Here is a 23,744-nt window from a genome sequence, read left to right on the forward strand (position 1 = left end):
AAAAGGATCAAAAGAATGGTCAGGGAGCAAAAAGAAGAAGAAGATCAACCAAGTATCAGTGTCCACCTGCTGCTGGTTTTGAAGAAATTATAGTTGGCTTCTTATATTGTTGTATATGGTGGTTTTGCCCTCTAGACTGCCTACAGATGGAGAAACCTTCGTAGGGCTGAGGAGAGAGTACGATCTATTCAAAAGAGTCTACGAAAGCTTGTTAAAAGCGAGGAGGGAGCCAACTCAACCAAGTCTGTTGAAAAGACTCCATCAACTGATAGAACTCTCGAATAGTTGTCTGCTAATTCTGACCAGTATTATCCTATAAATTGATCGGGTTCTTGAACAGATGGTCTTGGTGCTGGGTTTCCATATATTTGCAAGAGTTAATGAAACACTTGGGCAATAGAACAGATCAATGTTTCTGGTTAAACGAAGAGCAAAGAACATTTTTGTTATTCGTGAAAATTTCTTTCTGGAATGTTGTTCAGCTCTTAGAAGCATGGAAAACTAGTTACTTTATTTATGATTGAAGTGTTACAGCTTAGTAGTCTGCACACAACTTGTCAAGAGTGTTGTCTTTGCAATCCCTTCAAGTGGCTTAACAAATTATGCAGCTGGGGTTAACAAATTATATGGACATCTGTCACAACTCACAAACATACTATGATCTAACATATATTTTATAAACTAATTAGATTTGGATATGAAATATTTTTTAAAATATTTTTTTACTTGAAATATATTAAATATTTTTTTAATTCATTTTTAATATTATTACTTCAAATCTATATATATTTTTTAGGCTGGGCTTGGTGCAAAATACCAAGCCTGAGGGAGGAAAGAAAATGAAACTTCTTCAAAATTATAGGAGTAAGTTTAACTGGGCTTTTCTAATTGAACCATACATCTATTTCTATGTCCATCTACGCAAAGAACTATATAACTGGATTAGGCCCATTTACGAATGAAACCCTAAACATCTTTTGATTTCTCTTCAAATTAACACGCACACAAAAATGGGCCAGCCCTTTATATAATCCAACGCCAACCCTAAAACCCTACACACTACTTTCTCCATCGGCTCCGCCTCCCATTTGCACAGCTGTTGCAGCATTCATTATCTGAGCCTGAGGTACCACAAAGCTCTCTCTTTTTTCCCCTCTTTTTCTTCTTTCTATGCGTGATGTGCATAAATATGTTAATTTTTAGTTGTATTTTCTAAGATTCTTTCTTGTTCATATAAAGAGGATGTGAAACTTGTGTCTTTTTGTTACCTACGAGTTTGTTGTTGTTTGCTGAATCAGAGCTTTTGTCTTTAGTTTTGAAAACCCATTTGATTCTCTCTATTGAAAGCTTATGAGTTCGATTTGCGTAACTGGATCACTTGTAAATTTATAATTACTGTATTAGTACTATATAAACTTGGCACAGAAAAGGACTTCAGTTTTCTGTTTTTGATTTAATTTAGAGGATAAATTTCAATTGTGGGCGCAAGCAGAATGATTACCAATAACTTTATGTCCTCTATTGCTTCTTTTTTGTGTATGTGTTGTTTTTATGGGGTTTAGTTAGCAGTTTTTCTTGTAATCAAGGTCATGAAGTCAAAACCAAGGACTATGACAATCTTCTGGGACCTTAGGGAAATGGCAGGACTTAATATTGTGGTTAGATAACTTTTCTATTTGTTGATATATTGTTTTATGCTAATATTTGGTTTGCTATTTTGTATATCAACTGAATAGCCAAAGTCCTTGTCTTTTTTTAGTTCTAAAAAGGTTTTGTGTTCTGTTGCCATCCGTAGTATAAATTGTTATTGGTGAGGTTTTTTGTTTGATTGCTGTGTTGATTGCATCCGAAACTGATTAGAAATATTTCAGGGTTTTTATTTTGTATGATTTCTTGTTTTTTTCTTAATGGTTTGATTTTTTACATTATTGAAGGTTGTTGATATTGAGTTAATATTTTATATTTTAGGCAATGGCTCCCAAACAGCCAAACACTGGCCTCTTTGTAGGATTGAACAAGGGCCACATTGTGACCAAGAAGGAGCTAGCTCCACGCCCTTCTGATCGCAAAGGGGTAAGTCGTTTTACCAAGCAAGCTTCACTGAGACCTATTTTCATTTTTATGTTCAGATCATGTTGTTTCCAATTAAATTTATATTAATTAATTAATCTAATTTGTATTGTGTTTTATTCTTGTATGAGTGTGAAACTACATTTCTGCTAGATGCAGTTTGAATGCATTAATACCTTCTTTTTTTTTGCATGTAATCGTGTTTCTGTTCTTTCTTGGACTTAAGATGTTCCATTGGGGCATCATATTAATTACTATTTGCTTAACAAGACTAGATTTTTGTAAAGCTTTTGCATTTCAAGTAGCTGGTTGTGATGCTGTTTCTTCTTGCTTGTTCGAGTGCAGAAAACCAGTAAGAGGGTACTCTTTGTCAGGAGTCTGATCAGGGAAGTTGCTGGTTTTGCACCATATGAGAAGAGGATCACTGAGCTTCTTAAGGTTGGCAAGGATAAGCGTGCATTGAAGGTTGCTAAAAGAAAGCTGGGCACACACAAGAGGGCTAAGAAGAAGCGTGAGGAGATGTCTAATGTTCTCCGCAAGATGAGGTACATCGGTGATCTTATTTTTAGTTACTTTTTTTTGTTTATTGGTTTTTGATAGATAGGTGAATTCACTTGAATATTTGAGATCCAAGCTTTTCTGCTGTCTGGAAAGACTTCTTGTTTCATCATGGTGTGTTTTTTTCCTACAGGGCTGCTGGAGGTGCTGAGAAGAAGAAGTGAGGCATGTGAATGCCTCCAATTTACTGGCTCCACATGCTATCTTAGATTCCAAATAGTGGGGAGAATTTTGTTTTAGACTGGATGTTTATCTCAGATCGCTTGTTTTATTTTACTCTGCTATAAACCGTTCTGTTTTATATGAGAATTAAATTTTGTGCCCTTTTTCCGATCTGAAATCCAAATGTGTCATGACTTGATTGGAGTTATTTGGATGTTTTGATTATGCCCATCTTGCCTGATCGTTTCAACGATAAGTATGACCATGACAGATAAGAGGGAAGCATGCATGTATGTCATCCACAATGTTTTTTATTTCCTTTTTTTTTTTATTCGCATCTCCTTGCCAAGGCTTAGCGAATGTGAAATACTCAGGTGTTGATGGATATGCCATTTACAAGATCATTACTGTTGGTTTGAATTAACAAATAATGTATCGGTGGTCTGCATCCCTCGCACTGACACATTCCTGCACAGCCTAAGAATTTAGATGTTCTTTGGATTGTTGAATAGTGAAGACTTGGGTTTAATTTGCAGAATAAAAAAATCAGTTTAATCTGATTGTTTCAAAACTATTATTTTTTTTAATATGCTTTTTATTTATAAATAAATTAAAATAATATTTTTTTATGAAAAAAATTTATTTTTATCATCCAACATCAAGAAAGAAGTAAAAAAAAATTAAAATATAAAAACAATCAGGCTATATGCATCTGTCTTCAGCTTTTTCACAAAAATATTTATTTAAAATTAACTGCTTTTTGTTTTCTAATTGACAATACTAAAAATAAATTTTAAAAAATAACTAGGAAATGAGCATTGAGATTTTTCAATTCAAAGCCTATGTTCTCAACAGCCACGGTCTCGTGTTGTATTGTGATGTTTGCCTTTTATACTGTCCAGGATGAATCCATGGAAAACAGCAGAAAAGACGGGGGCAAGCTTCAATATGTACCAAAACAGCATGCGCAAAGCAAACAGCCAAACACCAAATGATAAAGCACAGGGAAACTAACATTTTGGTGCTCTCTTATTGTGGCGTCATGCATGAATAATAATTACCTCATGGAAGAAGAAAATTACATCACATGAGACCTACTTAGCCTATTCCATTGCTTACAGAATAAATCCCAACTCCAAAATCAAAGCAAATATTAGCAAAAAGATACTACAAGAGAAACGCTACAAATTAATTACACAATGAAATTGGGATTATTCACATATACATTCTATGACATGGCCCCAACTTAACCAGCTCAGAAATACAAGAGAATTGTTGCACAGCTCACAAGATGATCAAGAAGAGTCCAATTATCATAAACATTCCAAAATGATCAATCCATTAAATTATTAGCTTGGAAACAAGAGGATTTGCTTTTGATGAAATTGCACCACCTTCTAAATCAATCAAGTCTCACTCCATGTATCATCATCTTCCCCATCATCACTCGCAACAGCCTGACATGTTTTCCCAGTGTTAGTTTGTCTATGTTAACCATAGCAAGGGAAACATATTTAAACCAGGAGGAGGATGGAAAGAAAGTGAGAAAAACTGAATACCTGGCGGATTGCATTTGCTTTCTCCAAAATAGCACTGACTTTGTTATTCGCAGTGGGACCTGAGGATAAAGATGGCTTTGCTTTTGCGGTGTGTCTCAGAGTGAATGACTGCAATAGCACATCAAAGAATCAAGGGCAGAACTAAAGTGTGGACCTCAAAAGATTTTCTCATCACACGGCAACTAGTAAGTCTATAATTAGGTGGAATTCAGTACAGCCTTCACCTTTCCTTCCATCACAACTCTCAATCTCTTGCTCATCTTAAAAGTTCTCTCCTTTTCTGGTTAACAGTGATGATATTAAAAGATATTTATCAAACTTGGTACTATGCATTTAAGGAGAGCATGAAATTTGAAAATGAAGGTGGTTAGAAAGTTACATGCTCCATTGAAACGGATGGATTTGAGATGATCATGGAGAATTGTTACACATGAATCATGAGCTAGAATACTCTGCTTCTTTTGAATGGTGGCAGTGAGAAAACTTTGTTTGATCACAGCTTTGCATTTGCAGACTTTATTTGCAATTTTTTGAGGATGGTATCGAGATTTATCAAAGAAATTATGGATCAGCAGTTGGCAATGGGTGTGAAGTAGATATAGTGTTATCATGTCCTAGCTCATAGGTGCCGAGTTTCATCTCCCAAAACACACATGCACCAAGACTTGTCAAGTTGAGACTCAATACTCGAAAAATGCATGCAGCCATCCATGCTGTTTTATAAAATAGCTTTAATTATCAATAACTAGTCTCTTTCTAGTTCTTTTGCCTTCTGATTTCAAATTAGTCTCACATGCAAACTAATCACTTCATAGTACTTCAATTATGGAGAGCAGCTACAGGGAAGAAAAAAAGGGCTCTCACTCACTTTGTTTCTGATTTGATGCAAGAAATCATCCTCCTTTTCATCTATATCCTTGCCATTTGCATATTGATTAGCTTCTTTGTGACAATTCAACTTCTGCTGATCCTGTTCCTGCAGACACAGAATCCCAGGACAAAGATTTAGTCAATGATCCTCATTGTGTCAAATGAAATAGATTGAAGCCAATAAATAATATACCATTTGTATGAATGCATTGTACCTTGCTTTTTGGTTTAAATGCAATGGTATCCTCATTCATTTTGTGATCATCAGCTGGGGATGGCTTAGGTTGCTGGGGTACAGTAGATTCCAAAGGTTTTATATCAAATCCATGTTCATGACCTTCGGATAGAGCATGTAGTTTGCCTTCTGATATATCTGAGTTGGGCTTGGAAACTCGCCATTGAACTGGGGGAAGAGGTGGTGGCAATGGGGTGGAATCTTTGAGATACTCCAACTTTTGTTGATTCCTTTCATGCAAATTATCCTTTTTTTCTCCATACACTACAGAGTTCATGGCATCAAAACATGGAAGATCCAGTGAGGATGCAGAGAGAGATGGATCTGCACCATTCTCGGTATATGTACTTTGATTATTGCCAGCTTCTCCAGGCTGCAGAGAGCTTGAAAAAGATTCAACCGGAGATATTCTGCGCAAAGCATCATATAGCTCATGGTCCTTGCTTTCAGGAGAATCATCAGAATCCCACTGCTCAGAATCTGATTCAGAGTGATGGCTAAGATGATCATCAGACATAAAAGGAGAGGATCTACAGAATGTATCATCATCAGAGTCAGAACCCACATTGCATAGAGGAATGGCAGTCTCCGGAATCAATTGAAATGATGGAAACATGTCTCTAATGCTTTCATTACCATGGTTCCCATCAGGAAACTTCAGTTTCAGTTTAGAATCCTCAAAGCCATCAATACGGTGGAAAGATATTTTCATATGTTCCAATGGTGGTGAAGACGTGATTGAATCGATAGAATATTTATGTCCCAGCTGCTTGTTGTATGCTTTCTCTGGAGTTGCTTGATATGTAACTTCATTGTGCCAGCTCTGCTGCTCTAATGCACCACTTCTCGGTAACCTAGCCGGTTCATGTTCACCATCATGGACCAGTGACACCTTTCTACTAAAACCATTGACAAGTAACCTATGACCAAATCCAAGCCTTCGATATGAGTTTTCATCATTTTCCTGACTGGATTCAATAGGTGGAACTTTGGAGTATGAATCATGCTGCAACTCATTTCCGGGTGTTACTGCACTGGTAATATTTTGTCCATCCTCATAGCCATGACTAATTCTATTGCCTTGATGAAAATCACCAGGTTTTTTGACTTTGGAATCTTGATCATCATGCCATGATGTGGAGCCTTCGGAAGTTGGAGCCCTTTCAATGCTTCCTGCATCCTTGATCAATCTGCCAGGTTTTCCTCCATCATTGATTGGCATGGAAGTGTGATTTGTAGGCAGCCCTGTCTCATCTGTACTTCTGGTCACATAATCTGGACTTTTAGCATTTGATACAGCAAAATCTGGAGGCTTTGAAGGCTCAAGTCCTAACAGGCCACCATTTGTCCAGAATGTAGTAGACTGAACACTAGAAAAATCATTTTGAGATTCTCGAGAAATGTTGGAGCTACTTATGATTTTATCACTCAATGGCCCATGTGCATTTGAAATTGAAGTTGCAGAGACAGAAGATGAAGGAGGATCGCTAACAGATTCTACTTTTGAATTATCTAGGACATTAGCACTTGTAGAACATTCGATGCCCGGTGAACTGTCCAGCTTAGAAGAATTTCCAGATACATGAGATTCCTGTTCATAGGCAAAACTCTTCAAGGAAACTGAGCTGGGTAACTCACAGGGAGATTTTTCATTTGAGGAAATTACAGATAAGGTACGAGATTCATCTTCAGATGGATGATGTTCTGAAATATGTGATGTTACCTCGAGTATTGTCTCCTCAACTTCATTGTTAACACTGGAGGAAAATTGCTCGACTTCACATTTTGTTTGGCAATCGATGTCATTTTCAGATTCTGACTCTATGGTGTTCAGTGCATCCATGAAATCATCTGGCTCGCTTTCAACCTCACCAAGCTGGCTCCTGCTAGAGCTTGATTTTGGCGTATTTGCACCATCAAGTACAATATTCAGAGGATTAGGATTTTTAAGATTGACAGTTGATCTGTCGTGTGTATCTAGGTCAGGCTCTGCTGCGAGCACCTCTGAAATTTCATCTTCATCGTAATGTTGACCACTAGGCTCCACTATTTCTTCCTTTTCATCCCAAGTAACACAAGATGAAATAGGGGCAGCAATCTGCTCTGGTGATGAAGTATGATGAAAATTGTTATCTGCAATCCCAGGTTGTCGATCAGGAAAAACTGAATCAGGGACATCATTCTGCTGCAAGAACCTTGAAGAGAATTCCTTAGGTTCCTCTTCTTCAGCTTGCACAGAGGAATTTAGATGGAAAACGCATTCAATATACCCTGACCCGGTTCTTGAATCAAAAGAATTTGAATGATCACCCGCATCAGATTTTAATGTCGTGTCATTTGTAGAGGCTGTATGAGAAGGAGAGGTCCGCCCATTACCATTTGGAGTGGTAAACTGCATTCTACAGAGCAAATACCATGTACAAATTAATTTCATCCAATTAAACATGACAGTACTAGCTTCCTTCATAAAGATACAATACCTGCCACTATGATTTGATATTGATGCATAATGAGCCAAGTCTCCATTCCTTTGTGACGAATGTTTTTTCTGTTTATTTTGACATTTATAATCAGTGAAAATTTGAAAGAGAAACAAAAAAGAAGAAAAAGAAAAGGAAGCAAAACTCAGAGCAACTATTTTATTAAGCATATGCTGAGCGAGGATAATGAAATAAATTAATATCTCAGTGAAAACTTGCGAAGTCAATATAATGAGCAAGAACGCTTGTCATCCACAAAAAAAAAAAGTTTGGAGGAACATGCAACAATAAGTTGTTGAAAAAATAGTTTCCCCGTTAATTGTGATTATGGAGAAAATTAGTTCATTAAATAAATACAAGACAACTATCACAAGATCAGACCTAATCAATAGAAAGACACTTTTCACAATGGCTGAAATTTGTTATAGAAAAAAATATCACCTTGCTTTTCTGAGCTCTCTTATCTTTTGGGAGTTTCTCAGCATCCGGTCCCGTGACATTACCAGATACTCTCCTAAAGTAGGCCGGATCTGAATATCTCTTTAAACAGGACCCTGGCCCACCAGTATCAAATCTGAATGGCAAACCAAAACAAGTTAGTATGATCAAATTGAACTTCATTATTCAAAAACACCAATCAATTCACTCAGGAAGCTAAGGAGATGGGGATGACCATACTTGTCAAGCAAATGCAATCGTGGAGGATCGCGACATTCTTCATAAGAGTCCATAATGAATCGCGGCAGGTCATTGTAGATGAAATGATTTTGTTCGTTTTGAATACAAGGATGCCACTCGGAACCTGCAAGATAGCTGCTTTTCATCAGCATTTGAATAACTACAGATTCATGCAAAAAATAACAGCAATAGAGAGTTGATGGTGGCATATGGGGCAGAGTAAGCTTCTAATAACAACTTGAGACACAATAGGTGGACAGAGGATAATGGAAGTTGCCTAACCTCTACAAGTTCTTTATATGCTCAAATATCTCAAAACTAGTAATAATAGTTACACACATGAATTGAATACTAAGCATATATGTACCAAGGAAGTGCACTAGACAATTGATGATCCAAAGCGTCGAGGTTGTAACAGCTATGCTGAGGTAGCCATGAATAGCATAAAAGATATGATAACCAAACAGGCTTAAGCCAAGAGAGCCAGAGCATACAAGGTGGATTTAAATCAAATCAGAAATTCTCAGGAGAGGCTAAATTAAAAGAGAGAATGGCTTTCATATCAGGTAACGAGCCATACCAGGTGTGTAAGCAAAATGTATGTGGCTTGTTTGGGCAAGCACCACCTTTTCAAGAGGAGGTAGCGCAGCTTCAATGTTTTGCACGCGAACCATCAATTTATGACTTCTAGAAGCTGTACTCGCCACTCCCTCTTGTAAGCCATGGAAAACCTCTGCTGCAAATCTACAAAGCAGCTCAGATATGCTATTTAGTTAGATTAGCCACTTGAGATTTTGTAGTCAAAATCAAAGTAAAGGCGCATGTTCCGTATTGTTAACAAACAAAATATCTCCAGTAATTAAGAAATTTGAAAAATCTTTAAAAATAGAAAACCTCCTAAGGAGAGGCGAATCATACATAAAGTTAAGAAATCGCTCTAATTTCTCCTATTTGAGTTGAATTAATAGCACAGTCACCTCTTTAATTAAAAATGAAAGAAACAGAAACTGAAGAGAAGAAATAAGAAGAGAAGAAGAACAGACTCGGCAAGATCGCCTAATTGACGCAAGATCCCAACCAAGCCAGCAACAGCAACACCATCGAGCACAGCTTTTGAATCTCCTTCACTGTTTGCTTCTCTATAAAGTTCACCCTGTCCTAACCCGTACTCATTTCTCACTTCAAACCGAACCAGAGGCATTCTTTTTGGTTTTTGGTTCTCTCTTCTCTCTTTATCTCTCTCAAATAAGAGATTCTTCTCTATCTAGGACTGAAACAGCAGCATTAGCATCAGTAATGCATTCAAAATTCAATGAACGAATGAATGAAATAATAACTGAAGAAATACGAGAGTAGGTGAAGGAGATTGGAGCAGCTTAACTGCCAGAGATGAACAGACGACACCCCCTGCCTTTTCTCTCTTTTTTTTTTCCTTTTTGTATTTCTTTAATTTTTATTTTTTACCATTTTGTTTTTAAGAGATTAAAAAAAAAAAAAAAAGGAGTGAAGCCAATACATTTATGATTTATTTACATTGCCAACTCTGGAAGCCATTCTCTCTCTTTCCTTTCTTACCCAAAACCAAACCAAAAACACAAAACGGAATTATTATTTTTCATTTATTATTATTCGTACAGTGAGACTGTGAATGCAAAAGACGTAATTAGCCTTGCTGTTGTGTTTATTCACTTGGATGTACTTGGTAACTGTGAGTGAGAGAGCGGAATATTTTTTGTGATTCCGAAGTTGCCAAGAAAATAAAGAGTGGGGACGTTAGACAGCGTGATTTCCATGAATTCTTTGGATTTTTCTTTTTGTTTTTGGTTAAATTGTCTCTATAATGGGTTAAAACTGTAATTTACATCGTTAGAATTGGTGTATATATTACATAATTTTCAGTTTTTCCATCATTTTCAGATTCCATTTAAAACAAATTTTGAGAAAGAGAAATTTACCAACGTGGAGTGTAGAGAGGGGCAAATGGAATTTTTTAAGAGAAAGCGATCTTTCTTAATGTGCTTTCATTTGGTAATCAATACACCGTAAGAAGGGGAAAGGTAACCATTACTAATCCTCAACCCTATAATTAAAATTATTGGTATCTGTTATTGTAATGCATTTTTTTAATTATTTTTTTATTTGAGAATTTATTAAAATATTTTTTTTATTTTTTTAATATTTAAAAGTACATAAATTTTTAAAAAATATCTAAAAGCAAAAATGACTGCACTCTCAACTCTTAATTTTTAATTGCTTTTAAATTATTTAATTAATTTTATAGTTATACTTGTTGGGTGAGGATGGTCAATACATTTAGTCTTACTTCCAACTTCTTATGCTATTTTTGTAAATCAATTCAAATTGTATTATCATGTGTTTTGGAATTATAGTAAAAATTATTTTTTAAAACTAATTCAAAAATAAAAATAATAATTTAAAACTAGAAAAAATAAATGCATGGTAGAACCACAGTACAATACAATACAAGTTGTTGATGTGTTCTATGCATTTTTAGAGAAGGGTATTATATCTGGTAATTAGTAGGATCATTTAATAAGATGATTTAACTTGTTAGACTTTTCCTTGCATGACCCTGCTCTTATCTAAAATAAACATTTCAACACAATTTAAATATTGGATACGATTGAGGATTTTTGCTATTGGTTTGATTTTGAAGACTTTGCGTTGAACTTTCTAGAAGCTTCTATTATGTACCCATTTTGTATGATTTTCTTATTCAACTATTTAATTTATATTTCCTTGTTCAATTTGGACTTCGTAAATTATACTAAACAAGAATTTCCTAATAAGGAGCTAAATCTTAACATTGGTTTTAATTCTTTTCCGTGATGGATAAGTAGCTTTTAATGCTATAATTAAAATAGCACGTTCATTGTATTATCTTGCCCGCTCCTTGGCAAACAAATTCAATAAAAATTCACTCATTATTAGCAAAAAAATGCGATAATCAGGTCATCCATGTCTCCAGAAAAGCAAATTTAATAGCAGATTGACTAGCCAACTACAGCTTAATTAGAAGTTTTTTTGGATTGATTTTTCATTTCTTTTAATGATCCTCCTACAGGTCGTTACTTTATTTTGTATTATAATCTAATTGGATCAATTCTATCACGTTTAATTTAATTGGGTGTTTTTAGCCCCGATTTTAACCAAAAAAATTATAAAAAAAATTCATTACAAGTTTTATCAAACTATACACTTTGTTTTTTTTTTCAAATTTTGTACTTTATTTTTTATAGATATATGAATTATCAATAGCTTTTAGCTCTATTTATCTTTTTAAAAATAATTTTAATAATTGTTGTTCTTTACAAGTTTGTATCATCATCTTGTTTATTATTTTTCATGATAGTTATATATTCCATAACTTTAATTATTCGATGGAGGGGGGGAACCTTCCATTTTGTAGCTCAAAGCCTATAATCAAGTGGAATGCATGAAGTCTACAAGCAATTTATAATCTGACGTTCTCCCTTATCGGAGAATAATTATGAAATACGAAGTGATAGAAGATATTAATTACAAGGCATAAGAGTTCGTTATACTCGGAGAAGGAGGCGTGTACAAAAAGGAAAAAGATACGAGAATATGTGAAGATATGGCAATATCTTCGATACTTTTTTATTTTTTTCTTTTATTTTTTTATTTTTTACCATTTCCGTGTGAGATATTTTAAATTCCAATTACTTCTTTCTTTCTAAGAGCTTTTTTTTTTTTTTTTTTTTTTTTGTTGAGTTCCGCACTGTATTTTATTATACTGTACTTAAATAGTGCTAAGTTAAATTTTATTGTTGTGTGCTTTCGAGATATAAAATAATCAATAAAGACTCTAATATTCAAAAAATATTTTTTTACATGGCATGTGTCCATATTTGTTTTCACGAGAGCCATTATTAAGTGCAAATAACTAAAATAATTGTTAAATAAGAACGAAACATGAGTAAAAAGGGGATTTTTTTTTTTTTTTTTTTTTTTGCAGAAAACCATTTTTCTCCTTCCTCTTCTTTCTCCTGTGAAGCCCAGAACAGCAAAACTTGATCTTTAAAGTTGTCCTATTTCTCTTGCTTTGACTGCAAATATTCCACATTAACAATACTTTATTAGCAGAGACAATCAAATAACACGCACCGTACCATACTAGCGAAGATCTGAATAATGAACATTATTTGCAAGGATTCACGTCCAATAAAAGCAATACGCTGAGCGATTTCTGTCGGTCCACAGAGTTGACTCATGATATGCTAAGGTTTGGTGAAGATTAGAATCTTAGTTAGCTTCCACTCCACCCAAAAACAAATATATAATGTAAGAATGCAATTATCAACTAGGCATTTATACTATTATTTGCACCTTTATTATTTAAAGAAACTCCATGGACTTGGACTTGTATCCGCGATAAGTACTTGTGTGGATCCAAGTAATTGTTTGCTCCGAGGATCTCCAGCTAAGGTTTTGATTTTTGTTCTTTTCCTTGTATTGTACAGCTTTGGGGATGGAAATATAGCGAATCAGGCCAACTCTAAATCTAAAGTATAGATGGAAGCTCGGAGCATGATTGTAAGTGAGATACCTAGTTCTTACCTTGTCAGATACGAGACATGCCACCTGCCTGGTTCCTACTCTCCTCATGCATGCATCGACGATTGAGATTAATTTTGCCGAGTTGAATGAAAGTTTGATATATTGGATTTAATTAAGAAAAATATCTCTAATCAGATTAAAAATAAAATTATTATAATTTTTTTTTAAAATATAAAAACTTGAAAAAATTAATTATAATATAATTTTTTTTTTTGTTTTAAAAGTTTGATGTATAGGATATACCGAAGCATAGTTTTAAAACCCGACTCGGTCATCGACCTGGTCAAGTGATCGGATAACGGGTTAAATGGGTTAACTCAGGTCAACCAAAAAAAAAAACTCCACATAACATGTATTGAATTTTTTTGGGGTTTTCCTTTATATGAAAATGACTAAAAATAGCTAGTAATATACTAAACTATGCGAGCTAAAAACCGTGGACAAAAACTAATCTATAAAGATCAAGATTCAAGTTTTAACCACGCAATTAATTGCTTTTGATCAAATGAGTAAAACCCAGATTGTGTTTTCAATTTAACAATCCTTATGTCCATGAAATACAACACATATCTTTGACTAGATATGAGTTAGTTCACAGTCCTGCACTTACACACACTCTTTTATGCTTCAAAATTAACAAGTATAATAGTGATATGAGAACTTGATATCCACGCTATCTCTCTATTTTTCTATTTCTCTATTTCACTCTTTACTAATCTCAACAAAGGGAAAGACATCAGATTCATCAACTCATGTCTTTGCAGAAGCACCTTTTCACTTCTAAACCGATGGAAGGTAGAGGGAAGTCGTCGCCTTCCCCCTGCGGTGTATACGTGCCCAGAGACCAAAAGCGAAATCCATTCGTACCTCTCTTCAATCAATGGCTATCTGGGCAAGTGAGAAAAGTGGACAAACTCAAAAGCGAAAGATCGAAGCCTTACAACCAAAACAACGTTGTTTAATGACTGGCAATATTTAAAAAAAATTGACTAGGTCTCACCCGGGTTTGACCGGGTGGACCGGATCGACCGGGTTTCGCCGGGCCAATTCTCAAGCGGGGTTTTGCCTCCACCTGGATCGGTCCTAGGCCCGGGTTAGCCAAATTTTGAGTCAACCCGCCAGGCCGGTCTGCGTTTTAAAACACTGTACCCAAGTAGCTGCTCTCGTTTCCAAAGTTATGGACCCAACCAAAAATCAGTAACTAATAAAATTGAGGTTAGTTAAATAATACATAGCGGACCAAGCACGTTATTGGACCAGAAAACATGCATGCTGCCATGATAGCTTGTGTCTTTAGACATCTATTTTCCTTTAATTTAGCCTGTCTAGGCACTTCCACAGTAAAATATTACGTGTGGCAAACCAGCCACATGACGAGATCCAATGCTACCATCGAGCTTCAATTCACAAAGAACTTCAAATCTTCAAATGTAAAAAAAGTTAGCAACAATTGAATCAGAGGAGACTATTTTATTAGTTGACGCTTGCAATTTGTTTGATTAGATTAGAGTCTTTACATCAAAGGGTATCTCATCCAGCGTTCTAGATCTGTTTTTCATTTTTTAAACACCTTTGCTTAGTTCAAGGATATTAGATTAATTTAGTAATGGATCCACTGTAAACTTATGCAATATGATATTAAGGCTCCGTTTGTTTGCAGGAAAGTGAATTCCTTTTGGAAAGTGAATTCCAGGGAAAGTGAATTCCTGGAAAGTGAATTCCGGGAAAGTATTTTCCGATGTTTGGTAGTGTTATGGAAAATGAACTGGAAAACACTTTCCAGTGTTTGGTTATGTCATGGAAAATGAGCTGGAAATAACTTATTAATATTTTATTTTTCTCAAGTTTATTAAAATAATGAGGAACAAATCTTACAAATTAAAAAGTTGAATGATAATGAAATTGAAAAAAATTATAATTTAATAAATTTATCTCAAAAAAAACATAATAATCAAAATAATAGGGATCAAATGTAAAAAATTTTAAAAAAATGAAAAATGAAGAAATTAAAAATAATAATAATCAACATTTCATGAATTATTTCAAATAAAATAAGTAACAGTCAAAAGAATGAGGATCAAATTTGATAAATAAAAAATTTCAATAAAAAAATGATAAGAAAAAAGCAAATAGCAATTATAAAAATAAGGACCAAAGTTAATATAAAAATAAAATTTTAAGAGATGAAATTGAAAAATAAATATTCAAAACAAAATATATATAGTAATCAAAAGTTTGAGGATCAAATTTGATATAATCAGCAAATAATGACATTTCTAAATTTTTCACAACTTCCGGAAAGTGTTTTCCCCTCAAAATTTTCAGGAAAACACTTTCCTGAAAACCAAGCCAAATTTTCCTTTTACTGGAAAGTGTTTTCCATTGACCAACTTTCCTATTGGCAAACAAACACAAGAAAGTTTGGAAAGTGCTTTCCCGGAAACCACTTTCCGGAAAACAAACACAGCTAAAAGGAAAACACTTTCCTGAAAACCAAGTCAATTTTTTTTTTGACTAAAATTGACCGGAAAGTGTTTTCCGTTGACCGGAAAGTGTTTTCCGTTGACCGGAAAGTGTTTTCCGTTGACTAGAAAGTCTTTTCCGCTGACCGGAAATTGTTTTCCGTTGACCAACTTTCCTAATGACAAACAAACACAGGAAAGTTTGGAAAATGGTTTCCCGGAAACTACTTTCCGGGAAACAAACAAGGCCTAAGTATATACAGTTGTCTCTAAAACTGACCATTGGAAGACATGATATAGAGGATGATAGGAAATATGGTAATATTTATTTTTTAAAGTATTTTTTATTTGAAAATATATTAAAATAATTTTTTTATTTTTAACATCAATATATTAAAATGATGTAAAAAAAATTTAAATTTTTTTTTTTAAAAAATCATTTTTTAAAACACAAATTCAAACGGGGTCATAGTATGTAATTAATACACGTTGATGCAAAGATTTTTACTTTTTTAGGATATATATTGAAAAGAAGGATAGCAGAGTTTCTTGAGCTCTAAAATAAGAAAGATAGCAGTGTTTTTAAGCTCTAAAAATTATAGGTGAAATATTGAGAAAATATTGAATGCCAACAACGTTTATTTATTATGAAAAATAACATACAAGTTATTTTAATAATAGTTATACCAACCTAATTAAATCAATTAAAACTCTCAAATCTATGAAAGAAAAATGAAAATAACTAGGATAGTAAAGAAAATTCTAAAGCAACAACTTCCAAATGTAAGGTGGATATAATCCTGAACTTAGCTAGTGCTAGCTAACCAATTATATATTAAAAACAAATTTAAAAAAATGTAAAATGCACTGATAAACTTTAATTTAATCCAACAATCAAATAAAAATTTACATCTTTTTTTCTTTTAAAAACTGATGACCCGTTCAAACTTTTTAAACCCCAGAAGTTCAATCTTGAGCATAAATAATTTGTTAAAATCCACTTGATCATAAAATCAAAATTAATATTTTAGTAAAAGAAAAAAAAAAGTTCCAAACCTAGACTAGAACATCACATGGAGTCATTAATTTCTGTGTGCAATTATGGCTTCATCTTCTCTAATCAGGGATTTAATTTGATGAAAAGCACAGCGCATGTCTTCAATGGTCAACAATAATGCCTGCAGTGCTGGTTTAGTGTACTACAAGGCTTAAAATCCAATTTAAATGCAGGTTCATTATTGTGATGGACCTGGCACGAAAGTTTAGGGCAAAAGCCTGCCAACAAACACTTAAAACAAAGAAGAAAGCTGTCCTCAGAAAAATAACTAAACCACATAAAGGATCGCAGTCCTTCCAACTGGCCCTAAATACCTAAGGCAGTGTCCCACAAAATCGTACCTTGAGCTTGACAACATTATCTTCAGCAAAGTGGGGTAAGCTCACCTCACAAGTAATTAACAAAGATGCCACTGGGATTGGAGAATTCACATTCATAACAGTTAGAGGTCATGCAACTTTACCATCCACAATAAATATCCACATGGTAAAATGGTATTTCGCGTTCGTGTGTGATTTCTATATAATTGTTGGTGATATGGACCGGGCACCCAATTAATTTTTTTTTGTTGTCGAAAAAGAAAAAAAAAAACTAATTATCTTCGAAGAAAATGACAATTTAGCCCCTAACATACACATGGCTCTACTGTTATGCGCCATCTTGTGTGTATAATTTTTTTGCTCCAGTTAGGACACATCGATTTCTGAACTAATTAAAACTATGCTTCAGGGCATACCAAAGTTTATTTTGTCTTGTTATTTGGAGGAAGTAACAAACATGTGCAAATAACCTTTAAAATTTGAAGGAATTTTAAAATTGTCACTCTCACTAGACACACTCTCACTAGACACACACTCACACACACACCCAATCATCACCAAATAATCTAATAGAGATATCAATTAGACCTATTACAAGATTTAAAACTAAGAAGATCACATAAGGATTTAATGAGCTAAATCAAGATGTTTAAGTTAAAAAGTTGTAAATCTACTAGAATGAATCTTTGTTTATTTTTTAGGCCATATATAAAGCTATAGGTGGAATCTCGCATCATATATCTATCTATCTATCTATCTATTATGTGTATGGGCTTACCATCTACAAAAATGCTACAAAAAACCAATAGGACTTATAAAAACATTGTGTATTAAAAATAATTAGATTCAAGTTGTGTTTTTTGTGAAATACTTCTTCGACATTGCAAAATGTTTTGTTCAATTTCATCTCATGCTTTATGTGACATGTTTGTTGTTCATTGCAGAAAAAACTCTTTCTTATACTATTCATTCAATTATTGCACCACTTAGAGATTACTTTGAATAGCAATAATTAAATGAATAGGAAACACTTACTTTCATCTCTTTTACTATGTGGACATGTTCCCTCCTCCATCACATTTTTTCCTTCACTTTTCTATTTTTTTATACCTAAAATGACATTTTAAAAAAAATAAATACCTTCTTTTTTGTAAATAAAAACGGTAAAAAAAAAAAGATGAGATAAAAGATCAAAACAAACAATAAAAAAAGAGAAAGAAGGCATATTAGAGAAGAAAAATATGTTGAGAGATGGTCTTATTCTCTCGTCATTAGTTAGGGAGATGGTGGCGCTAACTGTTATAATATAATTTTGAATCTTATAAATTTTTTTATAAAAAAAAATATATATTATTTTTTTATTAAAAAAATCATAAATTCAAAATTAAAAATATTTATAAAACACAAATATGTGTGTGTTTTTAGCCAAAACAAGTCAAAATACTAGAAGGATAGTTAGATTAGAATATTATTGATGAGATAGGCTAAAGGACTTAATTGAAGCTAAATTAAGTTTGAAAATAAATTTGGCCCAAATTAGAAGAATTAATTAAGCTTAATGGTTTAATTAAACTTCTAATAGGATTAATTGATTTAATTAAGGACTTATTGGAAACCAAGTTTAAGGTTGAAATCCAACTTGACCAAAATTTGAAGAATTAATTAAGTTTAAGAGTTTAATTAAATTATTAAAGGGTTTAATTGACTTAATTAAGGATTTAATTGAAGCAATTATTAAGTTAAAAAGTCAATTTGACCAAAATGGAAGAATTAATTAAGTTCAAAGGCGTAATTAAACTTTTAATGGGTCTTGTTGAGTCAATCAATGACTTAATTGAAGAAAAATAAGTCTAAAGGCCTAATTCGAGTCAATTTGCAATAATTAAAAGACCATAGACCTAATTAAAACTTTGGATAGCCTAATTAGTGCAATCAGGAGCTCAATTGAAAGAAATTTAAAAGTATTAAGGTCAATTGAGGACTATTATGAAGATATCAAAGACTATGGACCACTTTGTAAAAAAATGATGAATATAGATAGTTTTGCTTTCTTGAATAGGTTTCAATAGTAGTTTTCTCTCTATATCGTTGGAATCCGACTGCCTCTCTCTCTCCTCTCTCTAGCCAGGGACTGAAAAATAACAAAAATAAACTTTTGTACCAAAATTAAACTTGAAAAATATTAAGGTACCAAAATTGTATAATTTATGTTATTTTTGAAGTTTAGGGACTAAAATGTATTTATGGGTGAAACTCATGGCACGCCACTCATGTTTGACGCCTTTCTCATTCCGGTCCCTCTTTTTTTAACCCCATTTTTTTCTAAGAAATCACAACTAATTGGTTTTCAATTAGGATTAAATAGCTGAAAAAAATTTTGAAGACCAAAATAAATTTTTAATAAATGCATAGTACCATCCACATTTATTTATGTGTGCATGAACTGTATCTGCTCATATAAGTCTTGTTTGTTTTTATGTTTTAAAAGTATTTTTTAAAAAAAAATTAATTTTTTATATTTTTTTTTTGTTTAAAATTAATTTTTTTTTAGTGTTTTTATATTATTTTAATATACTAATATTAAAAAAAAAATATTATTTTAATATATTTTTAAGTGTATCTGTATTAAATTTGTGAATGGTGAGCTTACCCCACTTTCTTGTAGATAATGGTATCGAGGTACCATTTTGCTGGGACACTGCCTTGGCTACGAGGGATCGTTCAAACAATTATTTTTTCTAGGACAGCTTGCTTCTTTGTTTTATGTGCTTTACTGTTGCCCAAAAAGTTTGGTGCCACGTCCATCACATTAATGAACTTGCATTAAAATTGGATTTAAAGCTCTATAGTACTCAAAATCATCACAGCAAGCATTCTTATTGACCATTGAAAATGTGCTCTGCTTTTTATCAAATTAAATCCACAAAATAATGAATTGATGTGCTTTAATGCACACAGAAATTAATGAATTGATGTGCTGTCTAGGTTTCAACCTTTTAACTTTTGGTTTGATGAACGTTTTCAATTTGACATTATGGTATCCATTAAAGTAAAAACATTTCATTTTAGTGGAGAATTCTTTTTATTATTTTTCTAGTATTGTTTATGGAATTTTTTTTTTCTAATATAAATAGAGTTATTTAGATTATATTTTAGAAAATTATTTTAAAAAAAATTAATAATAAAATTATAAATTAAAGTTTTATGTTTATGTTTTTTTTTAATATCAATATTATCACTTTATTATATTTACTTGGATGATAAATTTTTTATCGGGATTTTTAAATTAATTTTTTAATTTTTATATATATAGTTTTATTTTTCAAGTACAAATGTACAAATTCTTAATAGGTGTCGTATGATTAAATATAATTTGTTGAATAGAATGCACAAGAGATTTTTTACATAGAAACATTCTATACAAAAAAAAAAAAATACAAAGGCAAAAATGCCATTAACCCATTTTTATTAATTAAGTACATATATGATTCACACATTGTCTTTTAAATAAAAAATAGGTAGAGTGATATAAATTTTAATAAATGTAGTTTTTTATATATAGAATCCATAAAAAAATATGTAAAAGTAAAATAGCAAAACACATCATTAATTCATGAAAAATATATATGAACTTACAAGTTTTAAAAGATCAAGTTTAATAATATTGGAAAAAAATTCCATGATCTAAATATTCTTTTTTTAACATTCAACTAATTTTAATCCATAAGAAATAATCTAAGTATACGAATAAACGAACAACTCTGCTAGTTCTGGCAGTTAAATATCGACTAGGCCAAAATACAATAGCATATAATCATAGCTACACGTGGAATTTGATGGTAACTTGAAAATTTTTACTTACAAAAAATAAAATGTGGAATTGGAAACTTGGTGTTAAATCAATTCAAATTAACAAAAAAAAAAAAAAAACAAATGGAAGACTAAGATTTTCATTGATCACCTTATTCTAAAGTAATTGTTCTAACCCAAATACAAAAAGAGATTTTATATAAGTTAAATTAAAAATACTATTCAACTTTTAATAAATAAAGCAAAATAAATATATTTTTTAACATCTCTTTTCAAACTCACGATGTTGCAGCTACAAGCATCGGGAGTTTACCAATTAGAAAAACAAAAACGAGAAATAAAATACAACTTGGTAAATAAATTTGCAATCTGCAAAGAGAAAGAAACAAAAAAAAAAAATAATGGTGTCATGTTTGAGATGATGATGAGTAAGAAGTAACTGAGTTTTGAGTAATCCGAATAGAACTCTGGTTATTACAATACATAGGAGTAGGATGAGAAAAGAAAATTCTTATATCCATAAGTATTAATCAAACTCCTAAAACTCATTGGGAATAGAAGTAGAAAGCAAGAGAGAATAAACAGTTTCGACAATGTGCATATGTTTTCTTTCAGCAACTCTATTTTGCTCAGGACTATCTAAACATGAAGTTTAGTGAATGGTTCCATGTAAGGCAAGTAACTCACAAATATTTACTAGAGATGTATTCCATATCTAAATCACACTTAAAACATTTGATAACAGTAGAACATTGAGTTTTGACAAGAGTTCGAAAGACTGTATATATCTCAAAAAATTTAGAACGATGTTTTATTAAATAAACCCAACAATAACGAGTATGATAATTAATAAAAGAAACATGATATTAAGATCTTCTTTTGCAGCAACAAGAAAAAGTCTCCATACTTCAGAATGAATCAAGTCAAATAAAAAAGAAGAAATATAAATACTTTGATTAAAAAGTAAAACTAAAAATTTCACAAGTTTACATTCATTACAATAAGAAATATCACAAGTTTGCAAATTTTCTAACGCTCCCATGATGCTAAAAATCTCAAATAAAAAGATGAAACATAACTCAAATGAAAATACCATCAATAAAAATTAGAAGAGAAAGGACTCAAATGAAAAAAAAAAAAAAAACTGAACACTAATAGGAACAACTTTACTCCAAAGTTGTGCACCAGCAGCGCTGCCACCTTGCAAAGGCGGAGCCAGTGGATTTCTTCAAAGTTGAGGGTGTTGAACTTTTCTTGAGAGGGTATAATGAAGGAGAGGACCCCATGAAGGTGGTTGATTGCAGGAGTAAGTGCAAGAATTATTGTGTGCTTGGGATTTTTCTACCAAGGGGAGTCTTCCAAGTGTTTGCTGGCTCCTTGCTTGGTGCCTCTCTCCATGCCTTCTCATGTTGCCTATATCAAGATGTCCAAGTAGATTTCTTAATTTCACTCGAAAATATTAAGTTTGTCGAATTATTGTGACGGAATTAAGATACTATTTGACAACTAATTTATAACAAAAAAAGGTTTTCATTTAATTGAAAAGAATAAGAAATTAATTAAAGTTTTGAAAAAAAAATAATATTCTAGATGTGGATATAAAGAATTTGCAAGTACTAAATCACAAAAAAAAAAAAAAAAACCCCTCAAAACCGTGAACCCTTAATCTTATTATGAATAAAACCAAGAACCCATATGAAGAAAGTTTATTTTATACTCGATTGAATGAAAAAAAAAAAGAGAAGTAAAATAATTCAAAATATGTAGCTGGAATAAATCAAAGTCGTCCTAAAGGTTACAAGAATTATACACAAATATTGATGAAAAGTAAGAATTATTAATTAATCATTGTAGCAATAATAACTAAAATAAGAACTTATAAACTAAAATGATTAAATCCAAAATCCAACTCCCCTGCTTATCGTCTCACAAAATTAAGAATCGCTTTTCAGTCATTTGGTATTCTGCTTGTTCAAAAACATTGTTTTGGTATTCTGTGATCCTTTCTCCTACTGCTCCTCACACCAGAGAACATTCAAATGCTGTCAAAATTCAGCCCTATAAATTTTTAAGCTCATTGGGCCTAGAGAGCTTCCAACCCAATGGCAATCATGTTAAAGAAGAGGCCTGAAAGCTTAACGTAAAAAATGCCTCTGTATAACGTCAGACCATCTCCCAGACCAGTTTTATTTTATAGTGTTATTAAACGGGTGCTTGGGTTATAGTAATGGTTGTTTTTTTAAATATTTTTTATTTAAAAATATATTAAAATAATATTTTTTTATTTTTAAAAATTTTAACTAAAGGTTATTTAAACCGTAATCTCAAACAAGTCTATTAATGTTTGTGCGAGGTTTAAATAAAATCATTTAGATTCTTACTGTTTTTTTTTTTAAAAGATTTTGAATCTAAATAATAATATTAATAATAATGATGTGTGGATCTCTCTCAACCAATATGCAATTAAGGAATAACATTTTAATAATAAATGAGTCCCATTGAATTGTTGTAAAATTTGGAGAAACTAGAAATATGATACTAAATCCATTGTACAACCTCTTTTCTTCGACAACACTGTCGGTGACGCTTGGTGAAACAATTAGCTTTCTAAAAAAGAAAAAAAGACAACCAAAGAGGCTTTCAGGAGGTACCATTTCTAGAATTATTAGCCGTTATATTCCCTGCGGTAAAGCTGAGGAATATTAAGGGCAAGGCAACCTCCTTTTCACCTTGTGCCCTAAGTCACTAACATCTCAAGGCTCTGGTCCACATATCGATTATGTTCGATACGCCTATGAATGCTGGATTCAGTACAATATAGTCTAGCTTAGGTGTTCGAATCACACTTCAATTATTACAAACAAACAATGTACGAAGGCTT

General features: G+C 32.5%; 2 protein-coding genes across 5 annotated transcripts; one reads left to right on the forward strand and one right to left on the reverse strand.

Moving 5' to 3' along the window:
- Positions 1 to 973: 973 nt before the first annotated feature.
- LOC118053656 (large ribosomal subunit protein eL36y) lies at positions 974 to 2,998 on the forward strand. The gene is made up of 4 exons (XM_035064965.2): positions 974 to 1,126; positions 1,969 to 2,073; positions 2,416 to 2,615; positions 2,762 to 2,998. The coding sequence occupies exons 2-4, from the start codon at positions 1,972 to 1,974 to the stop codon at positions 2,790 to 2,792; spliced, it is 333 nt and encodes a 110-aa protein (XP_034920856.1). The 5' UTR covers positions 974 to 1,126; positions 1,969 to 1,971; the 3' UTR covers positions 2,793 to 2,998.
- A 960-nt stretch (positions 2,999 to 3,958) lies between these two features.
- On the reverse strand, positions 3,959 to 10,155 carry LOC118053642 (protein SCAR3). Of its 4 annotated transcripts, none has more exons than XM_035064948.2 (10): positions 9,994 to 10,155; positions 9,656 to 9,882; positions 9,193 to 9,356; positions 8,613 to 8,736; positions 8,376 to 8,508; positions 7,935 to 8,002; positions 5,435 to 7,853; positions 5,218 to 5,325; positions 4,350 to 4,457; positions 3,959 to 4,247 (listed from the first exon to the last, which is right to left on the reverse strand). In XM_035064948.2, the coding sequence occupies exons 2-10, from the start codon at positions 9,811 to 9,813 to the stop codon at positions 4,197 to 4,199; spliced, it is 3,333 nt and encodes a 1,110-aa protein (XP_034920839.1). In that variant the 5' UTR covers positions 9,814 to 9,882; positions 9,994 to 10,155; the 3' UTR covers positions 3,959 to 4,196. The 4 variants fall into 4 exon arrangements, with proteins under 4 accessions (XP_034920839.1, XP_034920840.1, XP_034920838.1 ...); XM_035064949.2 differs by lacking the exon at positions 9,994 to 10,155 and having other exon boundaries at positions 5,435 to 7,045; positions 7,178 to 7,853; positions 9,656 to 9,987; XM_035064947.2 differs by lacking the exon at positions 9,994 to 10,155 and having other exon boundaries at positions 9,656 to 9,987.
- Positions 10,156 to 23,744: the final 13,589 nt, after the last annotated feature.

Source organism: Populus alba, chromosome 4 (assembly GCF_005239225.2).
Source record: "Populus alba chromosome 4, ASM523922v2, whole genome shotgun sequence".
Lineage (NCBI taxonomy): Eukaryota > Viridiplantae > Streptophyta > Magnoliopsida > Malpighiales > Salicaceae > Populus > Populus alba.

What these genes read in the sequence shown, in the direction of transcription:
- LOC118053642 (XM_035064948.2), bottom strand. Translation starts at nt 9,813, where the DNA reads ATGCCTCTGGTTCGGTTTGAAGTGAGAAATGAGTACGGGTTAGGACAG. An exon ending in CAATTAGGCGATCTTGCCGA is followed by an intron (nt 9,357 to 9,655) that starts GTCTGTTCTTCT and finishes GCTGCTTTGTAG; the next exon opens with ATTTGCAGCAGAGGTTTTCC. An exon ending in AAGCAAATGCAATCCGCCAG is followed by an intron (nt 4,248 to 4,349) that starts GTATTCAGTTTT and finishes AAAACATGTCAG; the next exon opens with GCTGTTGCGAGTGATGATGG.
- LOC118053656 (XM_035064965.2), top strand. Translation starts at nt 1,972, where the DNA reads ATGGCTCCCAAACAGCCAAACACTGGCCTCTTTGTAGGATTGAACAAG. An exon ending in GCCCTTCTGATCGCAAAGGG is followed by an intron (nt 2,074 to 2,415) that starts GTAAGTCGTTTT and finishes GTTCGAGTGCAG; the next exon opens with AAAACCAGTAAGAGGGTACT. An exon ending in AATGTTCTCCGCAAGATGAG is followed by an intron (nt 2,616 to 2,761) that starts GTACATCGGTGA and finishes TTTTTCCTACAG; the next exon opens with GGCTGCTGGAGGTGCTGAGA.